The sequence below is a fragment of the Bactrocera dorsalis genome, chromosome 3 (assembly GCF_023373825.1).
Source record: "Bactrocera dorsalis isolate Fly_Bdor chromosome 3, ASM2337382v1, whole genome shotgun sequence".
In the NCBI taxonomy this organism is placed as follows: domain Eukaryota; kingdom Metazoa; phylum Arthropoda; class Insecta; order Diptera; family Tephritidae; genus Bactrocera; species Bactrocera dorsalis.
The window spans coordinates 62,371,993-62,398,894 of NC_064305.1; the positions used below are offsets into that span (position 1 = coordinate 62,371,993).

Consider the following 26,902-nt stretch of genomic DNA (forward strand, 5'->3'; position numbering starts at 1 on the left):
AGAACACGTTTAAATGGAACAATAGAATAAAATAAATAAATACAAAGGAGAATACTGTGTTGACATAGAATTGTTGAAGCGTACGAAAGATACACGACTAACCAAAACAAACGAGTCGGCTATAATGAATAAATAAAATACTGCCCTAGGGCACTGAAAAGACACTCAACATTGGACTAAGTAGAACGAAAGAAATACAAAAAGAAACACAAAAACAAAAAATCAAAAAAAAAAAGCTTAAGTACAGGGCTGAAGGTCATTGGGGAAGAAACAAACAAAAATATTTATTAAGTGCTACTGTAGATATATATATATTTACACATACATACATACATATGTATGTATATGCTCTTATATATAATACGTTTATAAGGCACAACAATATTGGAGAAACCGAATGACATGCCTAACAACAAACACCTCTTTAGCAGTGACCTTGAACCGAGTGTGTTACCATTGCGCACACTAACAACAGGCAATCATGGGGGGAAAACAACAACAGTAATAAAATAAAATTACTCGTTACAGATAGGCGACCAAGTGTGTGAGTATTCTAATTTGTCATTGCATTGGGGATTTGCTGGCACTTACCACAAGGCAATTCACCAAATTACTTACACACCCATACAAACACAGGTAAAGAAGCCGATGGATTTACAGTAAAGCATACGTATGTATGTAAAATATATTGCGCTATCATAACACTATCGAGCACCGCGATAAGCTATACAATAACAAGGGTACTTAAATTTGCAAAACTAAAAAGCAAAATCAAAATGAAAAAAAAAAACTGAAAGGAAAAACTAAACAAAATAAATAAAAAAATCAAAAGAAAAATATTACATTAAATTTTCTTCTATGAGTGTGAAACTGTTTGTATGTCAATAAAAAATTACAACAACAACAGCAAAAATATTTACCAATGACGTCCAGAGTGAAAGGTAAATAAAAATTCATTTACTGCTTAGCTTATCAGCCACGAATACAAAGTCACAGCGTAATGAAATAAAACAAAAATATAAAAACAAATTTGTAACAGCAATAACAAGATAAAAAACCAGCAGAAAAAATGTTAAAAGTTGCACCGAAGATAGAATACCCTTCACAAATAAAGAGGTTTCCATACAAGAATTTGGTCTTGACCTTCAATTGTGTGACAACTACTATGTATATCATATCATACCGATCAGGAAATCTTTTTCGGATATTGTAGCTTTGCTTTGACAATAATCCATGTCAAAATTTTTAAGATACAGGGTTTTACAATAAGGATGATATGATTTTTAAGTGTCGTTTCGGCCTTTTTTAATTTGTCATGATTTATAATTTAATATATGTCATAATTTGTAATTTTTTTCATTGCATTCAGTAATGTTTACAATGTCATCATGGAAAGATATAGCCAAGAACAATGTTCGAAAATTATTCAATTTTATTATAAAAACAAAAAAAAACGTTAACTTCAGCTGCACCGATCCTAATATACCCTTCACATGTGCATTTCTTTTAGTAACTGTATGTTCAGTTTGTATAGAAGCCATATGCTATAGTAATACGATCTGAACAATTTTTTCGGAGATTATATTATTACCTTAAGCAGTAATCCATGTAAAATTTCCTGAAGTTACCACGTCAAACGGGAAAATTTTCCTTATAAGCCCTTGATTCGGATCGCACAGTTTGTATGGCAGCTATATGCTATAGTTAGCCGATCTGAATAATTATATATATTATTTCTATGAACAATAACTCATACCAAATTTCGTGAAGATACCACGTCAAATGCGAAAGATTTCCATACAAGCCTTTGATTCCGATCGTTCGGTTTGTATGGCAACTATATGCAATAGTGATCCGATCTGAACAATTTCTTCGGAGATTACATAATTATCTTAGAAAATAATCTGTGCCAACCTTTGTGAAGATACATTGTCAATTTGAAAGTTATCCATACAAGAACTTGATTCCGATCGTTCAGTTTGTATGGCAGCTATATGTTATAGTTGTCCGATATCAACAGTTCCGACAAATGAGCAGCTTCTTGAAGAGAAAATGACGTTTGCAAAATTTCAAAACGATATCTTAAAAACTGAGGGACTAATTCGCATATATACAGACGGTCAGTCGGACATGGCTAAATCGACTCAGCCCAACGCTTCCTTCTGGGTTTTACAAACTTCGTGACAAACTTAATATACCCTGTTTAGAGTATAATAACCGTAATAATTGCAACTTTTCGTGCGCTTTTGCAATTTTACGGTCGTAATAAGCGTCCACCTATGCTAGCTTTTCGTTGAATGGTTGAATATTTCGAGCGTACAGTTTCTGCCATAAAGTTCAAGTGACAACAAGACAAAGAAATGCTCTAAGTAATGAAAATATTGCTGCCGTTCAGACAAGTGTTGCTCAAGATCACGATTTGTCGACTCCCAGACGTTCTCAAGAATTGGGACTGTCTGAAACCAATATCTGGCGGAATTTGAAAAAGGATTTGGGCTTGCATCCGAATAAAATTGTTTTCACACAAGAACTGAAACCTTTTGACCAACATAAACGTCGTGTATTTGCTCATTTTACCCTGAAACAACTTGAAAACGATAACGATTTATAAAGGGTTGTCAAAAAAGTCTTGCGGTATTTTTATTGAATCAATTCGTGTGGCACCCATACATCGAGCTTCTTAGTGACTCCAAGCTTCTTCAAATGGTTTATAACAGTTTGATGACTACTATGCTCGACCAATTCAGCGATTTTATCGCAATTTTCGACGACAGGCCTTCCGGAACGTGACCACCTCTACGCCAGAACGAAAACGTTGAAACCATCGTTGAGCGGTAGAAATGGAAACTGTATCGGGTCCATAAACTGCACAAATTTTATTGGCGGCTTGAGATGCATTTTTGCCTTTGTCGTAGTAGTACTGTAAAATATGCCGTATTTTCTCTTTATTTTGCTCCATGTTTGCGACGCTATAACTCACGAACGACTTAAAAGAAACGACAATCAATCAAACACGTGTTAGCGCGTGAAATGAGCTTTCCAAAAAGGTATAGCATGACCCGATGTGCCGAATAAAGCTAGAACTAAGCGCTTTCAGCGCCAACTAGCGAAAATACCGCAAGACTTTTTTGACAATCCATTATAATAAAAAAATCATCTTCTCCGATGAGGCTCACTTTCATCTGAGTGGTGCGTTAAATAAAACAAACTGTCGATTTTGGTGCGACGAGACCATTACATTCATCTGTACATATACACTGACAGTTTGGTGTGGTGTTTGGTCTGGTGGAATCATCGGTCCGTACTTCTTTTAAAATGAAACTGGTGACACTGTTACTGTCAATGGAGAGCGATACAGATCGATGATAACCAACTTTTTATGGCCGCAATCGGAAGAAGTTGATCTTGACAACACTGGTTCGAACAAGACGGGGCTACGTGACACACAGCACGTGCAACAACCGAATTATTGTGAGAAAAGTTTCGAGATTCGATTATTTCAAGAAATAGTGACATTTAATGGCATCCAAGAAGTTGTGAATTAATACCATTAGACTACTTCTTGCGGGATTATTTGAAGTCAATGGTCTTTAGCAATAAACCAGACCTCAACAAGCTTTAGAAATCAATATTGAAAGCGCTATTCAAGCCATACGACTTGATTTAGTGGAAAAAGTAGTCGAAAATTGTGTTCAACGAATTCGTTCAAGCAAAAGAAGTCGTAGGTTTTTGAATGAAATTATATTAAGAATTTAATTGTATCGATTGTACTAGTACTGAGGGCACAATAGAATTACAAAAAGAAAACACAGGAAAATATTATAGTTTCCCTACTCGGTCCGAGTTTATAGATAAAATTATCATTTGGTATTTCTATTCAAATAAAATTAAATATGTATTTGTCAACACTCCGAACCGATGATTCAGCTGCCGTATACTCATACACCAGTTCATTGCCATTAAGATAGACTGTTCGCGAGAGTATGATTGCCAAAGTAGAAAAGTAAATAATATATAGCAACTGCAAGTGCAAAACTGACTGTTGATACAAAGAGAATAAGTAGAAGAAGAGGAATAGTATTAACAAAAGTACCTCACTTGCAAATTGATTTCGAATTTTTTCCTATCTTTGGCGATATGCACGTGATAACGCGGTGAGAATGATTTGAATTTGCGCTTACTACGCAGTGCTGATATGACACTGTACTCATAATTTTTCTACTTGTTTTCCTTGTTTTTGCAACGCGATTATTGCGGTCAAGGAAGTTTAACAGCAAATCTGTATGCAAACATTTGCAGGCACACATACAACTGCTGCTGACGAAAGATCGTATTTAGTGGCGAGCGTTTTTCTTTGTTTGCAACGATTTCATTTCGCAAATATTTGCAATTTCACTTCACTTTGGCTCTGGGCTGCGCAAAACAAAGCAAACAGAGCATGAGATGAAGTGCAAGGTGGCAACAGCGCTGAGAGAAAAAAGGTGTGTGTATTTATCTTTGGTTTTCAAGTACTTACGGTTTTTGTAAATATATACGTGCGATTTCTTACCATTCGCGGTTTCTTTGTGCTCTCGTCAGCATGTAGATTCATTAAACACATTTCACACGTCTGACATCGAAAGCAGTTTTTCGCAAATTATACCCTGAACAGCCACGATGTTTGTAACAAAAGGAAGCCTTTTGAAGTATATATGGTATATAGATTATCAGCGCGACGAGCTGAGTCGGTTTAGAAATGTTCATCTGTCCATCTGTCTGTTTAATTGCGAACCAGTTCATTAACTAAAAGAGGCACCACTGACTCAGATACGGTGAAGTATTTCATGGAAGCCTAATATCGCAAAGAGGAGCCATTGGCAAAAGGTGGGGCCTCCCACCGAAAGTAGTCTTTTGGTTCTACGACACTAGAATCAAACCTAATATGATCTGTGGTATGTAGTAGAGGGCCAGAAAGGAAGCTCGAAAGCGTCACACGAGCGGCGTTCATCAGCTTGTGTGGTGCACTAAGGCCCACTTCAGCCATGGAACTTAATACCATTTCACATAGAGTGCCTATAGATATTGACGGAAGATGTTTGGCCGCAAATGTTATGATCATCCTCAGAGAATCTGGGTTTCCAAATGAGCACATGTCTTAAAATTCGGAAATCCTCACATGCTTTGACTTTATACCAAACTTTTTTGGATCATGAAGTCGACAAACCAAACCCTAACGACTTTTCCTCTACCGACATACCTACGATGGAGTTGTGGGTGGGTACAAACCGTTGGAGAAGAGAGGTAGTGAGCTCGCTAACCGTGCGGTCAACGTTGGTTAAAGAATGCATAGATAACTGGGCTTTGCGGGAACTCGGCCACCGCTGTTCACCATTGTTTCATGTACTGTCGTACGATCCTTCTGGTTTAAAAGGTCCGGTGAGTTCTTTGCCGTAAGGTTCTAACAGGCTATCTGTTTTGTGGGCGTGGCAGTGGTCCAATTGCCCCCATCCTCGAGCTCGTACTGTTTTCACGTGCATACCAAGTTTCATCAAGATATCTCAGGTTTTACTCAAGTTCCAGCTTGCACGGATGGACGGACGAACGGACAGATAGGCAATCACCCGGATTTCAACTCATTTCGTCATTGGGATTATTTATATATATACATATATAACACTAAATCTATCTCGATTAGTTTTAGGTTATACATACAATCCTTTGGGGGAAAAATTTATTTTACTCTGTAGCCACATGTTGCAAGAGTATAAAAACCCATGAGGTAATACAGTTATCTGCATGCAACTACTTGGAAATCAAAGCGAAATAACACGTATATAATGGCAAACCAATTAACCGCCACTGGTGTCTGTTTGTCTGCAGGAAATTGCCATGGTGCCACAATGACTAAAAACACTGCCCATGAAGTTACTGCTGCCGCAAATGGGCGCTACGCCCACAGAGTTTGTGAAACAGGCGCTCACTTCCACTTCCTACCACTTGTTAGTCCAACACTCATACACACACACACACTTAAATAAAGCAGTTAGAATATAATGTTTGACTTTGTTGTGTCTACAGGCCACAATGTGGCTGCTTCCTGCGCCTGACCGCTGCCGCCAGCAAAGTTGTCACTGATGTCTTGCTTACTCTATATACAACCGTAGTGGCAACACTTATTTGTAGAGCTGTTAGTTGCAGAATACCTAGGCGCTGGTGGCCATGGCGTATGAGTGAAATGTGCTGGTGGTTTCAAGGGTTAAGGCTCTGTTTGGGAAAAGCAAACAATATTTTTTATTTGTCATAATTTCGGTTTTCCCCACACTTTGTGGAAATTTCAGCGCTTGTTTTCGCTGCAAGCAAGTGAAAAAGCCTTTCTAATTCTCTGTTTGTTCACCCACATATTGATTTACAATTAAAGTCATTAACTTTTTGTAGTCGCGTGCTTTGTGTTATTCGCTTCATTTTTATCGCTTTTTATTGGCCTGCTGTTTTTTACACATTTTACACACTCAAATTGTTGTTGTTGCAGCGGCACACGTACTAAACGCCTGCACATATACTATGTATGTGTATATATGTAGTACAAATATATGTATGTATGTATATTTATCGGTTATTTATGCAAAATAACCGCAATTTACGAGCGCTTATTGATTTATAGCACATTCACCGTTATTGCTTGCGAACCGCAGCGCGCTGAAAGGCAACAACAGGTTTTGCACACGCCCCCTCGCATTCAACGCTCGTGGGAATGGCTTTAGCGCTCACTAGGGGCAGTTAAAGTACCGCACAGCTGCTGCCGCGCCCGCTGTCGCGCTCCACCTTAGTCATATGCAAGGCAATTCATTTCATTTTAATTGTATGCACAATCGGGTTGTTACTAACTCTTTAAGGAAGTCATTTACGGGATTTTAGTTAAAGCCTACAGCTGCTAAGCAAGTATAAAAACGAAAAATGGACATTAATTGTTTGACTTGTTGACACTTAAGTAAACGTAGTGTGACACTTTTTAGCGATTAATTATAGATAACTGTTAGTTTACTAGTAATTTATAGATAGCAAAATGGCCTATGAAAAACTGCTGACTAATATCAAGTGGAAGCTACGATGTCGGTTATCTAGTCCCCTTTAGAGTGGTTCACATAAGTTGTCATCGAGGTCCCAAGCCTGTTTCGACGGGGTCGGACCATAGGAAGAGGGGTGTCAGATATGTAGGATTAGCTGGGCATGCAAAGAGGTGATTACAGTCACATGACGATCTGGTAATATTGGTTTGAGTGCAGCATCAGTAGTTGCCGGAACAACTTTACTGATTTAAAACGACCTTACCGAAATTCGTTTTGGAGGGCTCTACATATGCGATTGAATTTACCATACCATCGCTAAACACTGGTCTTTGATAAAGCTTCATAGCTAAAAATTGAACTAAGTTCATTGATGCACTATCGCTGAGTTAATCCACATCAAAAGTTGTAAAACAAAATCGTCCAAAATTGTTCGCGATTTAATTTAATTTTTTGGTCGCAAAGAATATTTTAAGTTACTGTAAACAACACAAATAGCGCTCGTATCGTAAAACTTTCTGAGTATGCATACCATCAAAAATTTCCAACTTTACAGTTGCAATGCTAGGGTTGCAAAATCCCGAAATATAAAAGGCAACCTACGTAAAGAAGCAACACAGATATTAAACTCCTTCAATCAGAAATATTGTTTAAGTGAGTGACCAAACAACAGTTCGAATATTAATAACACTGGTAACGTTTTAGCTATCATGCAAAATCTATAAAAAATACTATTTTCGGAAATTAAAAAAAAAAAAACAAGGAAAACGTTAACCTCGACTGCCGAAGCCGAGCAAAGAATTTGCATTAAATTTTATTTACGGAATCAATTTTCTGCTGCGGATACATTGAAGATGGTGCAGAAAGCCTTTGGTGATGAGGCTATGTCTAAAAAATGTTTACAAGTGGTATAGTGAGTTCCAAGCCGGCCGTGAATATGTCGAAGACGAAGAGCGTCCAGGGCGACCATCAACCTCAACCGACGAAGCTCACGTTCAACAAATCAAAGATTTGGTGTTGAAAAACCGTCGATTAACAAGTAGAAATCTTGCTGATGAAGTTGGCCTATCGAAAGGCTCACCCAATACCATTTTGAAGGATGTTTTGGGCCTCAAGCGCCTCAAATTTCGACTGGTACCGAAAACATTAAATTTTTTGGAAGAAAGGCGTCGCGTTGAAGTGTGTGAAACGATGCTTTCCGACTACCAGGGTGTCATGAAATGTATTATAACTGGCGATGAGACTTGGATCTATGCTTACGACCACGAAACAACCGATCAATCGAGCGAGTATCGTTCCAAAAGAGAGCCAAGCCCAAAAAATCGCTCCAAAGTCGCTTAAAAATCAAGGTCATGTTGACTGTTTTCTTCGATTAACGTGGTGTTGTGCATTATGAATTTCTTTCCAACCGGTCAAACAGTCAACAAGGAATATTATTTGAATATTGTGCGTCGTTTGCGTAACGCTATCCGCCTAAAAAGGCCGGAATTGTGGAAAGACAATTCTTGGTTTTTACACCACGATAATGCACCATCCCATACTGCCCTCGTAATTCGTGATCATTTCGCCAAAAACTCAACCCATATCGTTCCGCAACCACCGTATTCACCTGATCTGGCGCCGTGCGACTTCTGGCTGTTCACCAAGCTCAAAAGACCGCTCCGGGGTCACCGTTTTTATACGATAGAGGAGATTAAAGCCGCAGCGAAGACCGAACTGAAGGCCATGCCGGAAAGTGACTACAACCAGTGTTTCCAAACTTGGAAAATCCGTTGGCATAAGTGCATTGCATCGGGAAGGGATTACTTTGAAGGGGATGAAATTGATTTGGAAGAATAAATAAAGAATTTTCAAAATAAATACACCTTATTTTTAGGGCACAGTATATGAAGGAGTGATTATAGTGCGAATGTCATAAACTCCCGACTCAAACAGTATGTCACCCAAGTAGTTTGTAAATACATAAGTATGTATATAGCTTAATATCTCAAATTGATGTTATCTTGCTAGAAATAATCCAATAGATATTTCTTAGAAAACATAAATTGTTCTGAAAAAGGCTTTGAGTTATCGTAAATCCAGCTTTTCGTTTTCGTAGTTGGTATACCATATATGTACCTTCTTGCAGACTTTTCCTCTCCTGCACTTAAACGTCAACCATGTATTATGAGAATTTTTAACGGAAAGGTTTTATGTAAAAAAGTTCGTCAGGTGCGAAAAGAAAGAATTTATTTTCTAATAAATTCATTAACATTATTTTAATCAAATTAATTGCTTGGATTTACCATTTTTAGGTATTTTAGGATAGTGAACTTTTACAGAATATACTATATCCAACATATTTAATGGCTTAAAGCCAAAGAACAAGTCATTGGAGACATTCGAAAGAAATGTTCGGGATTATTCTGTTTGTTTTTTTAGCACAAAACAGTGATATGTGGTTACCAATATGACCTCATCAATCTCCTGAGCCTTTCAAGAAACCTCCTCAAGGGATAAGTGTGTGGTATTAATATACGAAAGTTTGTGGGCACTGGTCTTTACAATCATAAGAAAAATGTTCTTAATTAAGAGGAAACAAAGTGGGTTTCTTACCATACATAGTGATTACAAAAAAAAATTTATTTCAGGGAAGTATTTAGGTAAACTAAAACCCTCATTGGATCATTGAGCACACACAATGTAATTTTTCTATGAGAATCTACTTTGGTTGTTCTTCACTAATTAGGTCTGATCACAAAATATGTATACTGGGAAGACAAGCCCTTAAGCTTCAGCACTGCGACAGAGTTGTTGAAGCTTTTGCAGAAACGCTTTGAGAGGTCCACTTTATCACGAACAAAAGTATTTGACTGATACAAAGCCTTCGTTGAAGGTCGTGAAATCATCGAGAACTCGCCTCTTGTCGATCGTTTTTTTACTGCTGTTAATGACACCAATAACGAAAAAGTTACGAAAAATAGTATTTGAAAACCGTTTTGCTGGCAGCAGAGAGATAGCAGTGGGGCGCACCATCTGTTACAAATAAACTGAATACATTTTAGTTATTATTTTGGGTATGAAGCGTGTGAATGCTAGATTCGTATCAAAAGACCCGAATCTTTTGAAAAGGAGGACGTCGAATAGAGGTCGCAAAAAGAATGTTTAAAACGTTACTGAGAACCCTGCATTAATCAAATGCAACACTGCTGGTGACAAGACGAGGATCTATGCAAATCACATCTGTCTAATCGCATCTAAGGAATGGCGCTTCAAAAATTAAAAGAAAAAAATTCGCTATAGGTACTGAGGGTCACCCTAGCCAATGCTTATAGCAAGTGTATGGAAACTTGGATTAAATGTTGGCATGTTTACTTTGGCTTAAAATAAGCATATTTTAAAGACTATAAAAATATTTTTGTATCAAGGTACGTGGAAAATTGTGCGGCCTATTTTTAAGATAGTAATGCTAAAGGCAAGTTGAAAACTCGAAGCTTGACAGTATGGAACCATAAAATGTCTGAATTTTCAAACAATAAAATAAATCTAGAACGGAATACACAACCCACAAACACTGTAAACAAGGACAAAAAGTAAACACATACAATATATATGGTTATATAGATATGGAGCACGCTGTATGCAATGTAAATATGTATAACCAATATGTGTTTATGGCATATGTAAAACGTGCCTATGTGAAGTGAATATTATCAACAGTGCATATAATAATAATGTTAATATTTACGGGCACTTCCTCATCCATGGAGTCCTCCTCGTCCATTTTGATGATGGCGCTGCTCTCGCCAGCAACTGCACTCGCGCTGTTACCCGTTGTTGCTGTTTTGTTGTTAACCGTGTGAAATAAAAAAGTTTTCTTATGGCCGCGCAGAAAGTGCCGGCTATTAGCGGCGCCGCTATAGACGATCGCTGCTGCTGTTGCTGCCGCTGCCACTGCCGCCGGTGCGCTACCGCTGCGAAAGAAATTATTTGCGCTGCCGTCAGCGATGGTCAATGCCACAGCGCTGCTACTGGCTGTGGAATTGGCGTACGAGGCGGTCGGCGATGAAGCCGATGTCGAGTTCGAGGATGCCGACGCGGACGCCGAGCCAGACGCCGCAACGTTAGCGATTGTTTGTGTGGCGTGCGTATTTGCCGCAGTCGCAGCTGCTGCAGTAGTGGCCGCCGCTGCTGGTGACGAGGAGGATGATGTGGTCGATGTGGCTGAGCGCCAAATGCTGCCACCTAGACCGCCGATTAAGCGTCGACCGCTGCCGACTATGCCACCAACACTGTGACCAACTAACAAGCCAAGGCCACCGCCAACGCTGCTGCCGCCGCTGCCGTTGTGATTGTGGCTGCTGTTGGTGTTATTATTGTTGTTGTTATTATTGCTACCGCTGCTGCTGTTGCTGCCGCTGCTGTTGCTCGAATTGTGATTGTGTAATAAGCTCAAATTGAGGCCGCGTTTGCCGCTGACGCTATTGTTGTTGTCAGTCTGTGTGGCACAGCGTCGTGTCGGATTTAAGGGTGCCGCGCTGCCTGTGCTAACACTACTGCTGCTGCCGCTGTGACTACAAGCGCTGCTAGCCTGACCGCTGGCGCTTGAACTACTACTGCTGCTGCTGCTGCTGCTTGGGTAGAGCAACTCTGCGCTGCCACCGCCGCCGCCGCCTCCGCCACCGATTCCGATACTGTTGCTGCTGCCGCCGACGCTGCTGCTACTCGCTATGCTGATACTGCCTGCCACGCTGCTGGCGCCAACACTCTCACCACCACCACCAACACCGCCGCCAACACCTACGATGCTGTCGATACCAAGTCGATCACTACCGCTACCGTTACCGCTACTGCTACCGTTGCCAACGCCAACACCGCTGCTGCTATTCAAAAGCGTATTATTTTTGATGAACATTTAAGGCCGAGAACGGTTGCCGCACTTGGATGAGGCGTTTTAATTGTGTGAGTGTGTGTTTATGTGTGTGAATATCGTTTAATTGTTATTGTTGTTGAATTTGTTTTTTTAATTATATTTTTTTTTTAGTCTTTTTTATTTTAATTTTCGCTGTTTGCTTCGCCCAATTTTGAACGCGTAAACAAAGGCGACAACAAAAATCGCTTTATAACTGTAAACGATTGCACGTGTTTATTAGCACTTTTTAAGCTGCCGCTCAGCACTCTTAACCACTTTTTATTAGGCTACAAGCTTTCAGAGCTTTTCTTTACAGTCTGTGTTGTTTTTGGTTTTCCTTTTTACGCTGCGTAATTGCTACTAAAGAAGTAATGATTAATTTATTTTTGCAATTATAACTGTTTTCATGATTTCTTAATATATATTTCATATTGCTACTGCTGCCGCGCGCCGCTGTCGCCAACACGCTTGCGAAATGCGCGACACATCCGGCACTTTTGACACAATTATCTGCCGCTAGAATGCCGCATTCGAATGTTTGCACGTGATCAGGTTTAAATTTGCATATTCTCTCAACAAATATTCTCGCAAATAAAAAACAAATATTGAAATTAAAACAAAAAATATAACAATAACAAAAACACAAAGAAAAAACAAGTTCGCCCTTCCCTCCGCCGGTTTCTTGATCTACTCTCTGCTTTTAGGCCAGCGTGTTATGTAAATGTGCACATATGTATGTGTGTGTGTTTATATTCCTGTCTGGCCGCAAACGCCTGCGAGTTGACCGCCGTCGCACGCGCACTTATATTATAAATTACAGTTAGCGTATGCAATCACACAATCATTAAGCAGACAAAGGCAAAAAAATAAATTTAAATAAGACAGCAGAAGCTGATTAAAAATGAAATGCAATAAACCCATTCCGGCTACCTTCGATTTGTGATTATGCGATTTTATTTATAGCATTTTAAATTGTTTGTTATTTTATTTATTTACCATAATTTCTGTTAATAACTTTATATTAAATTTTTTGGTTTCTTTTTGTTTCTTTAGATTTGTTATTCTAATTATTTTTTTATTTATTATTTATTTTATTTTGTTTTGTTTTATTTTTTCTTATTTTATTTTATTTTATTTTATTTTTTATTGTTTTATTTTTTCTTATTTTTTTATTTTATTTTATTTTATTTTGTTTTGTTTTATTTTATTTTATTTTATTTTATTTTATTTTATTTTATTTTATTTTATTTTATTTTATTTTATTTTATTTTATTTTATTTTATTTTATTTTATTTTATTTTATTTTATTTTATTTTATTTTATTTTATTTTATTTTATTTTATTTTATTTTATTTTATTTTATTTTATTTTTTTTATTTTATTTTATTTTATTTTATTTTATTTTATTTTATTTTAATTTTTTTTTTATTTTATTTTATTTTATTTTATTTTATTTTATTTTATTTTATTTTATTTTATTTTATTTTATTTTATTTTATTTTATTTTATTTTATTTTATTTTATTTTATTTTATTTTATTTTATTTTATTTTATTTTGTTTTGTTTTGTTTTGTTTTGTTTTGTTTTGTTTTGTTTTGTTTTGTTTTGTTTTGTTTTGTTTTGTTTTGTTTTGTTTTGTTTTGTTTTGTTTTGTTTTGTTTTGTTTTATTTTTTCTTATTTTATTTTATTTTATTTTATTTTTATTTTTTTTTATTTTATTTTTATTTTTTTTAATTTAAATTTAATTATTTTTTTGGACATGTATGTATATGCCCATTTTAAATTTTTTCCTTTTCAAATGGTTTTTATCCCTATTTTTGGCCTCTAATTATATATTATCATAATTAAGTTTATATCATAAAAATCATTTTTATAATTAAGTAGATAAGACAAATACTACTATGAGCAAAAAATAGTAAGACTTTGTTCATATTTTTAAACTTCTTAATTTATTCTTCAAAATCTATGTTGTCCACGTTAAAATAATCCTCCTTGGTACCAACACACAATGTTTTTTTCAATCCTCGAAACAGTTGTTAAAGTCCCTCCAAATATTGGCTAAAACTTCAAAAGAAATCAATGCAGCATGCGACGGTGCATTATCGTCATGCAAAACCCAAGAGTTGTCGGCCCATAATTCCGACCTCTTATTATGAATAGCTTAGCTCAAAGACGCATAACACTCAAACATAAGACTTGTTGATAGTTTGGTCAGCCGGAAGGAAATCGGAGTGTCCCCCTCGATTAACTAAGAAAACTGTCAAAATAAAAATGATTTTTGGTTTTCTCAGCTTCGGCTCAGCTTTACCACAATATTCGGTCGATTGATCGTTTATTTCCGGGTCATAAGCATGGATCTAAGACTAATCGTCAGTAATATAACTTTTCGTGATATCCTAGTAGTCGGAGAGCATTGTTTTACAGACGTTAACGCGAAGCTTTTTTCCGAAAAATCTAAATGATTTTGGAACTAATCGAACCAAACAGAAAAATAAGTGCTTAGAAACATAATTTCATTGGAGAAAGTCTATTGTTATCACTCTTTTCCAGAGACGTCATTACCAGGAAAACTAACAAACAAAATGGATTCAAAGTCGCACTGGGCAACAAAAGTGATTGGGAGAATCCTTGAGGAGTGACCTCGCATAAGTACAATGCAATAATACTGAGAGGGATCGAAAACAGCAGATGGAAGTGGGGTTGTGTATAATAGAACCACGATAGATGTGCTGAGATTTTTCTAGAGAAAAACCAGCATGGGGAACGAATCGTCATTCTCAGTGACAGTCAAGCTGCATTCAAATAAGTTAGCCGATCTACTGACGAAAGAAGCTACGGCAAATAGCGCGACAGGATCGGAACTGTTCTTCGGTTCCATCACTCTTTACGAGAAGACCTACGATAAGAGGAAAGAGCCAGTAGAAAACTAGTTTTTAATTCAAAAATTTGCCACTCTGACCCATATTATGCAATTTAATTTGAATTATTATTTTTTAATTATTATTGTTCACAAATGTCTTCCTAATTACATAAGGTCTTTTTTCAAGGCATTCATGTTATTTCAGTTTTTTTAAGATAATTTGTAATAATTTAATGAAATTCATTTGAATTGCGGTAATTAACTGCATTTAGTTCAGTAAATTTTAATGATTTAAATATTGCGCATTTTATTAATTATCATTAGCTGCAAATTAATTTAATTATTATTATTATTGTTTTCAGTTAATATAGGAAGTTAAATAATAATTCATAATGAATTTTTTTAATTTGATTTTGAGTTACTTATTCAATTAATCAATTGTGATTTATGATTTTTTTTTTTATAATTACTATAAATTTTATTGTATCTTAATTATGTAATTTAAATATATAAAATTAATTAAATTAACTACATAATTAATATTAATTTTATATAATTAAATAACATATTTAACGAAATCAAATTAATTATTTAATTTAATTATACAACATTAAATATAACATTAATTAATTATTAATTAATTAATAATTATTATTATTTTTTAATTAAATTAACTAATTAATATTAATTTTATATAATTAAATAACATATTTAATGAAATAAAATAAATTAATGATTTAATTTAATTATATAACATTAAATATAAAATTAATTAAAATTATATTAATTAATTATTAATTAATTAATAATAATTAATTTTTTGTTATTTATTATTAATTATTATTAATAATAATTAATTATTTTTAAAAATTAATTTTATATAATTAATTTATTTATTTAATTAATTTAATGTAATTAAATAAAGGGTGATTTTTTAAGAGCTTGATAACTTTTTTTAAAAAAAAAACGCATAAAATTTGCAAAATCTCATCGGTTCTTTATTTGAAACGTTAGATTGGTTCATGACATTTACTTTTTGAAGATAATTTCATTTAAATGTTGACCGCGGCTGCGTCTTAGGTGGTCCATTCGGAAAGTCCAATTTTGGGCAACTTTTTCGAGCATTTCGGCCGGAATAGCCCGAATTTCTTCGGAAATGTTGTCTTCCAAAGCTGGAATAGTTGCTGGCTTATTTCTGTAGACTTTAGACTTGACGTAGCCCCACAAAAAATAGTCTAAAGGCGTTAAATCGCATGATCTTGGTGGCCAACTTACGGGTCCATTTCTTGAGATGAATTGTTGTCCGAAGTTTTCCCTCAAAATGGCCATAGAATCGCGAGCTGTGTGGCATGTAGCGCCATCTTGTTGAAACCACATGTCAACCAAGTTCAGTTCTTCCATTTTTGGCAACAAAAAGTTTGTTAGCATCGAACGATAGCGATCGCCATTCACCGTAACGTTGCGTCCAACAGCATCTTTGAAAAAATACGGTCCAATGATTCCACCAGGGTACAAACCACACCAAACAGTGCATTTTTCGGGATGCATGGGCAGTTCTTGAACGGCTTCTGGTTGCTCTTCACCCCAAATGCGGCAATTTTGCTTATTTACGTAGCCATTCAACCAGAAATGAGCCTCATCGCTGAACAAAATTAAAGCGCGAAACACATTTCGAACCGAACACTGATTTTGGTAATAAAATTCAATGATTTGCAAGCGTTGCTCGTTAGTAAGTCTATTCATGATGAAATGTCAAAGCATACTGAGCATCTTTCTCTTTGACACCATGTCTGAAATCCCACGTGATCTGTCAAATACTAATGCATGAAAATCCTAACCTCAAAAAAATCACCCGTTAAAATTGTAGCAAACAGGTTTATTGTCTTCTATGTGTATGAATATACATTTTATATTTATGGACTGATAATCAATTTAAATAATAATAATTTATTCTTAGTTATCGTTGTTATATTTTTATCTCAACGATTTTTTTTTAATTATTTATTGTTCTTAATCATATAATTTACATTCAATAAATGTACGTCAGTTGTATTTATTTTGTCATTAATATTGTAAAAATTATATTACTTATTTTATATAATTTGAATCAACATATCAGTAGTATATTATTCTCATTAGCATGTCTAGCATTTGCGTCCAGACGCTGCATATAACACTAACAAACATCATTCCATATTTCGCAAAACACTTAAATATCATTTTATTAAATTTTTAATAGCGGCGCTGAACTTGTCTTAACGCTGGCGGCACTAACGGTTTGCGGCGTTTTAACCTATGCTCCAACACAATTTTTATTTCAGTTTTAATTCCAATTTTAATTATGTGTTTATTTATATTTAACGCTCGCGCAACGCACTTTGGCTTTGTCGTTCGTTACTCAACGCGCTGCATGGGCTCTGCTGCTGCGATGACGCGCAACTGACATACACGACGTATACGTAACAAAGTAGTTAGAGGTTGCCGTCGACCGTGCAGTCGCCGTCGTCGTGGCTGCTGTTGCGTCGGTAAGTCACTGAAAAACACCAACAGTTCCCAACACATCGCAGTATGGGTGAGCACAAATGGAACAAAATGGGAAGAGAGAAAGAGAGAGAGAAAGAGAAAAGTACAAATACAATTTAGATATAAATGTTTGCTTGTACGTATGCACATTTTCAGCTAACAACAAATGTGTACAAATATACTACAACAAAAAGTGTATCATTTTCAAGAAATTTGCATTTTTATACACAAATTCGTATGGTTTTTTGGTAAATTCGGGTGAAAGTAGAATAATATGATGATAATGATCAACTGAAGAGCGAAGATGTGGTGACTGATGTACATTGACCTCCACAGTTATTATTGTTATTTAAGTATATTTGAACAATGCATATAAGGTACAGGTATGTATGTACGTGTGGCTGGGAGCATTTACTCACACACACATACAGCCATACAGAACATTGTGGGTGAATGTTTGAGTGCACAGATCGATGCAATGAAAAAGGGGTGTGACTGTTGATTGACGACTTTGTTAAGTGAGTGTGATTTTCAAGAAACAAGCGGAATGAGCTCTAGGAAAAACAAAACAAACAACAAAGTAATACGCAATACTCTCTATACGTGATCATCTGATGAACTATGTGAGGTACGGCTAATGTTTTCCTTGAAATAATGTGATAAAATGCGCGAAAATGTTTTAAATTTTATATACAAATGTAAAATTTTCTTGATAACTATTCTAAGATTTCAAATAAAAAATATATATATTAATTTTTTGTAACAAATAATTAAATATTTTGTATCGGTATACTCGTATGTATGTATATTTATAATTTGGCGTTCATTTAATTGCCGTTGTGCGAGTCAATTCCATTAGCTTCGCAAATTTGAAAACCATTTATCAAGTTGATGAAGACGAATGAAGTAGGCTTCTAGACCATTGACAGCGATAAACGTGATGAATATGACATAAAACAAAAGTGCGATATTTGGAAGAATAAGGAAATATGTATAATATGAAAGCAGGTCAGGTCATGGCAGTCGCGGAAAGAAAAATATAAGAATTTATAACAAAAAATTTTAAAACTAAAACAAAAAAAATGGTTTTTAGTTCTAACGATTAATATGTAATTAAATTTAATAATCTCAAGAAAGTGAAGAATAACTTTTTTTAAAATAATATACAAAATGAATAAATAAAAACAAAAAAAAAACGAATAAAAAATTAAAAAAAAAATTGTTGAAAAAAAAATTAATTATAACAAAAAAAATTATAAAAAAAAATTACAAAAAAAAAATTATAAAAAAAAATTATAAAAAAATAATTATAAAAAAAAATTATAAAAAAAAATTATAAAAAAAAATTTTAAAAAATCCAAAATTACCCGCTGTAAACTTTCAACACCATAGATTTTATTACTTGTTTCAATAAAATAATATTTTAGTGTGTTTTAACACCTTTCCGATTTATGTAGTCTTCTCTTGCTTCAAGTTCCGATATTTGAACAAATCTTACAGTGATTGGCCAAATAGCCCCTTTATTTAGTTAATTAGCCAATGGTATACAATCATATAAGGTGCACTCATTTAGTCTCTTTTTCAAATAGGTCCCGTCATTAATATATAATTTAACTCATCGTGTGAGGTATTAAAGTATAGTCTATTTAGCGCAAACACGGATCTGCCCCGATTTATGACAATGGATGAAATATTGATACATCATACACTTAAATCTATTTGGCAGACCCCTGAATGGTTGTTACCTACTGAACATTGTCCAAAGTCCAAAGCACGCAGAAAGACGACAGTCAACCGGCAAGGCTTTAGCCAGAACTTTTGGAGTTTTACATGGAATTCCTATCATTAATTAGCTTTGAGCATAATAAAATAATCAATATTGCTTTATTATTTTGCATTATTGGATCGATTGGAATCAAAAAACGCAAAAATATTAGCTTTGTTGAAACCGAATACTATTCACAAATGAAAAAGTTGAGTTTGACCGGTCAATTTGTATGGCTGTTTGGCCCAATCTGTACCGTTGCCTTAAAAAATAGTCCATGCCAAGTTTTGTGAAGGTAGCTGGACAAATTGGACAGTTTTCTATACAAGGACTTGACTTTGTACGATCAGTTTGTATGGGAGCGCTATGTTATATTGATCCGATCTGAACAATTTATTCAGGGATTGTACCGTTACCTTGAGAAATAATCCATGTCGAATTTCATGAAAATATCTTGAAAAATAAAACACCTTTCCATACAAAGGCTTGAATTTACACGATCAATATGTATGGCAGCTATGTGTTATATTAGTCCGATCTGAGCAATTAATTCGAGATTGTACCGAAAATAATCCATACCAAATTCCGTGAAAATATCTTGACAAATAAAAAAGTTTTCATCCATACAAGATCTTCATTCAAATCGTTCACTTTGTATGGCAACTGTAAGCCATAGTGGTCCGATATCGACGGTTCTGACAAATGATCAGCTTTTTTGGACGGAAAAGACGTCTGCAAAAATTCAGATCAATATCTCAAAAAGTGAGTTCCAAGTACTCGTACATACAGACAGATAAATGAAAACACGTGTAGAAGAAAAATAAGCTTCATGACTATACAAAAGATATTTTCACGATATTACAAACAAACATATGATATAAACTAACAAAACGAGACTTTTTATAAATAAATCTAAACAACGACAAATTGACGATTGCTATCCAGCAACAGTCTACATAAATATAGACCAAAACTATAATCAAAAATTCTTTCTTTTTGTCTTCTAAATCCCCCATGCTGATCAACTGCTATGACGTAAAATTTCACTTTTATTCTCCTACGATATTTTCTATAACAAATCTTACGATGTTATAAACAACAGAAATGGGGGTCACAAATGACACTTGGACGCAGTCAAGTAATAAATTAAATGCGACACGAATTGATAGCGTGTATTGTGACGACGACGGTAGGGGATCTAAAAACACATGCACTAGGGTGAGCGACGGAGTTTTCCAAACGATATGACAAATAATAAAACTATTTAACATTATGTACATATGTATGTACATAATGTTAAATACAATAATAGTAAAAATATTCATGAAATAAAAAAAATAATGGCACAAAAGCAAGTTTGAGCAAAAATACGTAACTAGGAACACAAAAATTGTATTCAGTTGAGACAGAACTAACGGTATAAATAAATTTGAAAAAATCATAAAAAATTTCGACTTAATAATTTGGGTCCAAAGTAACAGAAAAAATATTTTTAAAAACATTAAAACCCATTGTTCCTAAATTTTATATTCCTCACATTGGGAATAAATAAAAAATGCGAACCGGTTTCCAAGCATGGTTCTTTATGCGACCAACCTAATACTTATTTATGCTGACATGAAAACATAATACCTCCTCTAGCATGTGGAGTCTATATTTAGAACCACACGAAAGAAAGAAATGCGTAAAAATAGATTAATAAGTTGAAGAGTAAACAAACAGTTTGATACGCTGATCAAACGATTGCGGTGAGTTTAGAAATTCAAAAAACGAAAAAAAAGCATTCACAAACTTACACGTGTTTCAAAGCATAAGGCGAATGTAAATAGAAATAAAAATATTTTAGCACTAGCATTATCACTTTTGCGTTGATAAAAACCTACTCAAATATTAGTACTTGTGGAAGAAAGAAAATAATACAAAGCAAACACAAAATAAATACAATATCTTGCTGCTGCGGCTGCAGACTTTACGTCAAGGCCGCGGTGGCGCAGACTTTCGAAAGCGAACCCGCAAAATAAGAAAAACAACACAAAGAAACCGAAAATTGTGTAAAAATGTAAACAATATAGTTCACAAAGAAGCGCAAAATAGTGCAGAGAGAAACGAGAAAATACGTAGCGTGCGAGATTATAAATTGGCGCTTAGAAGGCAAAGATTATTGCAGCGCTGGCTTACGCAAAAAGTGAAAAATTAAGACTTTCAGGCGGTCCTAGATTGTTCCTTAGTCCATAATTAAAAAAAAAAAAACTCTTTTTTTATTATTATTTCTTATATTATGTAAACGTAGGTATGTAGAAACATGCCTTATAAAGAATTTCATAGAAAGAATGTTGGTTTACGAGCTATCGAGTACCAAACTCGGCCCAGCGCTGATTATTCCGGCCGCTCGATTTGGACAAAACCGTACAAACCTATTAGAAATCTGTAAATTGTAAAGTCAAGGGCAGAGTTCTGAAAAAAAATATTGGGTTTTTCCTATTTCAAGTTAAGAATTTTTTGAAAAATTTACCATTATTTGCAATTTTTCCTTTGCAATCTGTCGTCAAAAATAAACTCGAAGTTTAAACGCGAAAGTACAAGATTCCTTGAAAGAACTTCAACAACGTTATGGAATTACAAAGCGTAAAAACTATTCAACGAAATAAATCCGTTATTCTATATGCCATAATCAGATTAGTTTAACACACTTCGACTACTAAATGCAGTTCTGAAACCAACACAAATTTTTTAGACATTTAGTTTCTATTCCCACTAGGTATAGTGTGAGCTCCCGAAGGCTTAACTTTTGAGCACACAAACGCGAGACAAACAAGATGAAAGTTTTGAGATGTTTCCAACTCGTCTACCTTCATACAATTTCTGCAGCTGGTATCCGCTAAGATTATCAACCTTACAACGTGGACGTCGATAGGGCAATGACCGGTTAGAACACCCATAACCAAGGAAAGGTAACTACTGAGGGCAAAGAACTCAATCGTTCTTGCGGTCAACTTTCGACCAAAGGGGCCTTGCGACAGCACAAAAACCGAAGGTAGAATGGCGCTGGTCAAGCTCCCGTGAAACCCAGCTATCCAGTAGTAGAACCCACGAAAAGAGGGGAGCAGCGACCGATTCACGAAGGTGACTCGGCTCAAAGAAATGGTTAGTTCATACCTAACACAGTGTCTAAGAACCGTGGATTTTTTAAAACTTAAATAACACAAACTAAAGTAGTCGAATACTTATCCAGCCTGGTGAATGGCAGTGAAAGTGTAACAACTGGATTCCCTAAACGATAACGATAGAACAAATGTTTCATTTTTCGACTTGAGGCTCGAATAGTAATTACCCGCTTGAAGAACAACAAAGCGGAACGGGCCAAGCTATTCAAATACGGTGGCGAACAACTAATAAAGTGCCATGCATCAGCTTTTTTGCAAGATAAGGTCGGAAAAACTCTGCCCAACCCACAAAAAGGGGGACCCCTCATTACCTATTACCGTGGGATAAGCCTCCTTAATATTACATAGAAGGTCTTATCGAGTTTTCGGTGTGAAAGATTAAAGCCCACAGTAAAAAAAACTGATTGGATCAGAACTTGGTATCCTCGCAAAGTTCATACGGCTGTGTAAGCTAAATTTGAGCAACACTGAAAGCTCCATAAGGATCGGGAATGACCTCTCTGAGCTGTTTGATGCCAATAATACTTTCAGCCTTGAAATTTAACGCAAAATCACTCTTGCTAACTATGTGGTACTATGAACAGAGTAGGCAATTGAAAAGTAAAGTTCTCTCCCGACGAACAAAGACTAAACTCTAGAAGTACCTCATCATTTCCGTCCTGATGCAGACGGCCTTAGGAGTATTTGAGAGAAAAATTTTGCGGAAGATTTATGGTCTTTTGTGCATTGAGCTGTACGAGATATACGTTGTCATTGACATAGTTCAGCGAATCAGTAGACAACGGCTGCGCTGGCTAAGTCATGTGGTCCGAAGGGACGAAGACACTCCAACTCTGAAAGTATTCGAGGCAGTATCCGCCGGGGGAAGCAAAGGAGGAGGAAGACCTCCCTCCGCTCCGTTGGAAAGACCAGGTGTAGAAGGACCTGGCTTGCTTGGAATCTCCAATTGGCGCCACCTTGCGAAAAGAAGAAATGATTGTTGTTAATTCGACAATAACCGTGTAAGCGCTGTATACGACAGTAAAAAATAAGAAGAACAAATTAGTCGAAATTCGAGACAACTTTTTGTTTGCCGGTTTCCTTGGAGTTATTTGTACGGATTGCATTGTCAAACGGGCAACAGGGAGCATTAATTAGCCGTTTTGCGGATTTTACGTGATATTAATTTATTTCAAGAGAAGTTTTGAACACATAACCGTTACGGTGAACATGCCTAAAGTCGATTAGGGTTATTAAAGTAAACTGGATGAAGTCTATATGTTTTTTTGGGCATTACAACAACCAGCTTGACTGAGAAATGAAGCGATGTTATCACTCCCTCTTTATATTATTTATCGAGTTCTAAAAGCTGTTTCGTAATAACCGCCTACAGATGCATACAAACAGATGTCTTTATTCTCATATATGTATATATATACATATATGTATGTACGTACATGGTATGTATCTCAAATAATAGCCATATGACAATTGATGATAATGCGGAAATTGCTTTGTGTATCAAAGTACTCAAAAAATTTCATGCAACACACACAATAAATATGGCTTGTCACTTTCATTGTCATATTTATTAAGCTTATGAGTGTTAATATATTTTAATTCAACAATATATGAATATAATAACTTATTTGTTGTTGAATTTCTTGAATTCTTGCAAGTTATGACGGCACGCCGAGGAATTAATTACTTTGTACACTTTAATTGATTCACTTAAAATGTTTGGTATGACAAAACAAAACGGTGGATTTCACTTAGCTGTGGTTGACCATTAAAAACTTGTATGATGCCACATGTAGACAATAATTTACAAAGATTTTGTATGAACTCGGTGGCTTTTGTAATGACAGCAAAGTAAGTATTATTCTCAATTGATTTCACTTCTATGATGGCTATTCAAGGTCGTTGTGCCGCGGCAAAATGATGTGAGGCGGCGCATTAAAGAGTAAAAAAGCAAACGATTAATAAATAAAAAAAATAAATAAAAATCAGAAATTAAAAAAAAAATATCATATCGACATTTTATGAAATTGAAGGACAGAAAAATGGAAGAAATTACGGGTGACCCAAGTAGACGTACTCTTTCCAATAGACTTTTTTGACAGTTCACGCGTTAGTCGTGACAAACTGTCGTGTTTTTTTTTGCTTCACTATTGTTTGGCATTTCATCATGGAAAACTTACTCCTGACCAAATTCACGTTCCGTAATGAATGTGTTTCGCTCGCCTCGCTCAACTTATAGTCAACGTAATTGGACTACGGAGTATACTATTCGTAACTCCATCACCCATACTGAGACCCAGCATTCATTATTGGATAATATTCGACCGAATAGACCACGTCCAGCACGCAGTAAAGCAAATATAGAAGCCCTAATTAAGAGTGTAGACGAAGACCGTGGAGACTCGATTCGGCGCCGGTCGCAACAATTCGGACTGACGTATGGAACGACTTGGCATATTTTACGTCAAGATCTTAAATTGAAAGCGAACAAAATACAGCTTGTGCAAGAACTAGAACCGATCGAACGATCGCTGGAGCATCGCTTGGCCCTAGAGGCTCTTAAAAAGTTTGAAAAATAAGTGAAAAATCACCGCATTTGGGGAAAAAGAGCAACCTGAAACGATTTAAGAGCTGCTTTTTCATCTAGAAAAAAACAACGGTTTGGTGTGGTTTGTGAGCTGGTGGAATCATCGGTCTATATTTCTTCAAAAATTATACCGGTGAGAATGGAATCGTCAATGGCGACCGTTATGCCATGATAACCGACTATTTGATGCCTGAAATAGAAGCGCGTGATCTCAGCGACATTTGGTTTCAACAAGACTTCCCCTCATCGGATCAATCAATAGATTTGTGTTCTTTCAATAAATCTATTGGTAAGCAGATAATTTCACTTTCTCTTGGCCGGTCGATTGGCCACCAAGATCGTTTGATATCACACGGTAGACTTTTTCCTGTGGGAATATGTTTAATGTCTATGCGGACCATCCCGCTTCAATTCAGACATTGGCCATTTGCCAGTTACCGGTCGAAATGCTCGAACGAGTCATCAAATGTTGGATTCAATGGATGCACTATCTGATAGTCGCGGCCAACTTTTGAAAGAGATATTCTTCAAAAAATTAATGTCAAATAATATTTTTTCGAATGATAATAAACATTCCCTATTACAAATGATCACAATGATCAAATATTCCTAAATCAAAAAGGCCCCTGAGTTACAACTATACTATGTAAGACTTAAGAAGTGAACGCCAGGTGCTTCAACTTTCGTATCACAAGAAAGAGACAATCCAGCATAAAGAGCTCTAATGATACCACCATTTTCCTTTAAACTTCAGCAGTATGGTATATACAATGGATACTTATAAGAAAATAATACGATAAGAATAAGAATAGCATAGTATAGTATAAAATACTAGAAAGGTATACTTGCTGGAAACGAGAAGCTCCCTTAACAACTTCTCTGCCTAATGGTAATGAAGGACTTTGCGATCATATAAGTACAGTAGAGGCCCGCTAATCCGGACACGGCCTAATCCGGATTCTACTGTAATCCGGACAGGGGTAAAAAATTCAAAATTTCTATTATATCCCTTGTAATCCGGACCGACATTCTCTATCCGTATTCTCTAATCCGGATCACATGTTTATTATTTACTACATTCGCTTTTATGCTTTGTTTGACATTCGCTCACACACTTTATTTCGCCACTTATGCGTGCGCTTTCTTTCATTCTTATGTGAATCCGCATTATTCTGGAAATTACTTCCTAATCAAACATGGGTGTTTGCTGTAGAAAGAAGAGCTCCAGGGAGAAAAACCTCTAAAGAGAGAGTAACATTTCTTGCTTGTGCAAGCATAAACTTAAAATGATGGTCATTGGAAAGGCGGAAAATCCCAGAGCTTTTAAGAGCTGTAGCGATCTTCCAGTTGAAAATTACTCGACAAAAAATGCCTGGATGACTTCAACAATTTTCGTAAAATGGTTTCACCAGTCGTTTGTCCAACAAGTAAAGGATTTTTAAGCGGACAACAACCTAGATGGAAAAGCTATTTTACAAGTTGATAATGCTTCTTGTCACCCATCGGTTGAGCAGTTTAGGAGCGATGATGGTAAAACTATAACCGTATTTCTTCCACCTACCTGCACAGCTCTTATCCAACCAATGGACTAATTCTTAGGAGAACCTGTCGTCTGATACAGTAGCAAAATGTTGGCAAAAAATTCTTCCCTATACAGGGAATAACGATATAGTTAAAACCGAAAACAATTCCGATGCTGACGAGGATCCAGATGATAGCGTTTTTCTGTCTGTTCTCAAAGAAAAATGGACGTCACAGCGTGAATATGCACAAGAGCTAACAGAAATAGGAGCTTTGTTGCAGAGAATGGATATTAACAATCACCAACTGCCACAATCTGAAATAAGTGAATGGCTTATTGGAGATAACGACCATTTGCCCCTCCATAGTGACGATTCCTCCGTTGAAGAAGTCGAAAACAATGAACCAAAAGCTAAACATGAAGACGCTATTAAAAGCTTCAGCACCTGTATACAATGGTCTGAGGAAAATAACGTTGAATCGAACAGTTTGTGTATTCTTGGATCGCTACAGCAGCGAGCAAAAAAGCGTTTGCCAAACAAAATTA

The 26,902-nt window shown here is 35.7% G+C and overlaps 1 protein-coding gene and 1 long non-coding RNA gene across 5 annotated transcripts in view; one reads left to right on the plus strand and one right to left on the minus strand.

Moving 5' to 3' along the window:
* LOC105224624 (F-box/LRR-repeat protein 20) overlaps positions 1-26,902 on the minus strand; it is a 126,978-nt gene that overhangs the window by 65,619 nt on the left and 34,457 nt on the right. Inside the window, exons 2-3 of one of the 4 annotated variants that reach the window (XM_049453976.1) lie at positions 17,173-17,328; positions 10,771-12,294 (exon numbers count right to left, since the gene is read on the minus strand). The exons of the other annotated variants lie outside the window; for them this stretch is intronic. Of the exons in view, the coding sequence (XP_049309933.1) occupies positions 10,771-11,937 (1,167 nt within the window). The 5' untranslated portion in view covers positions 11,938-12,294; positions 17,173-17,328. The remainder of the gene's footprint in view (positions 1-10,770; positions 12,295-17,172; positions 17,329-26,902) is intronic. 4 annotated transcript variants of the gene reach the window in all.
* LOC125777884 (uncharacterized) overlaps positions 1-26,902 on the plus strand; it is an 86,892-nt gene that overhangs the window by 45,520 nt on the left and 14,470 nt on the right. The window lies entirely within an intron of this gene.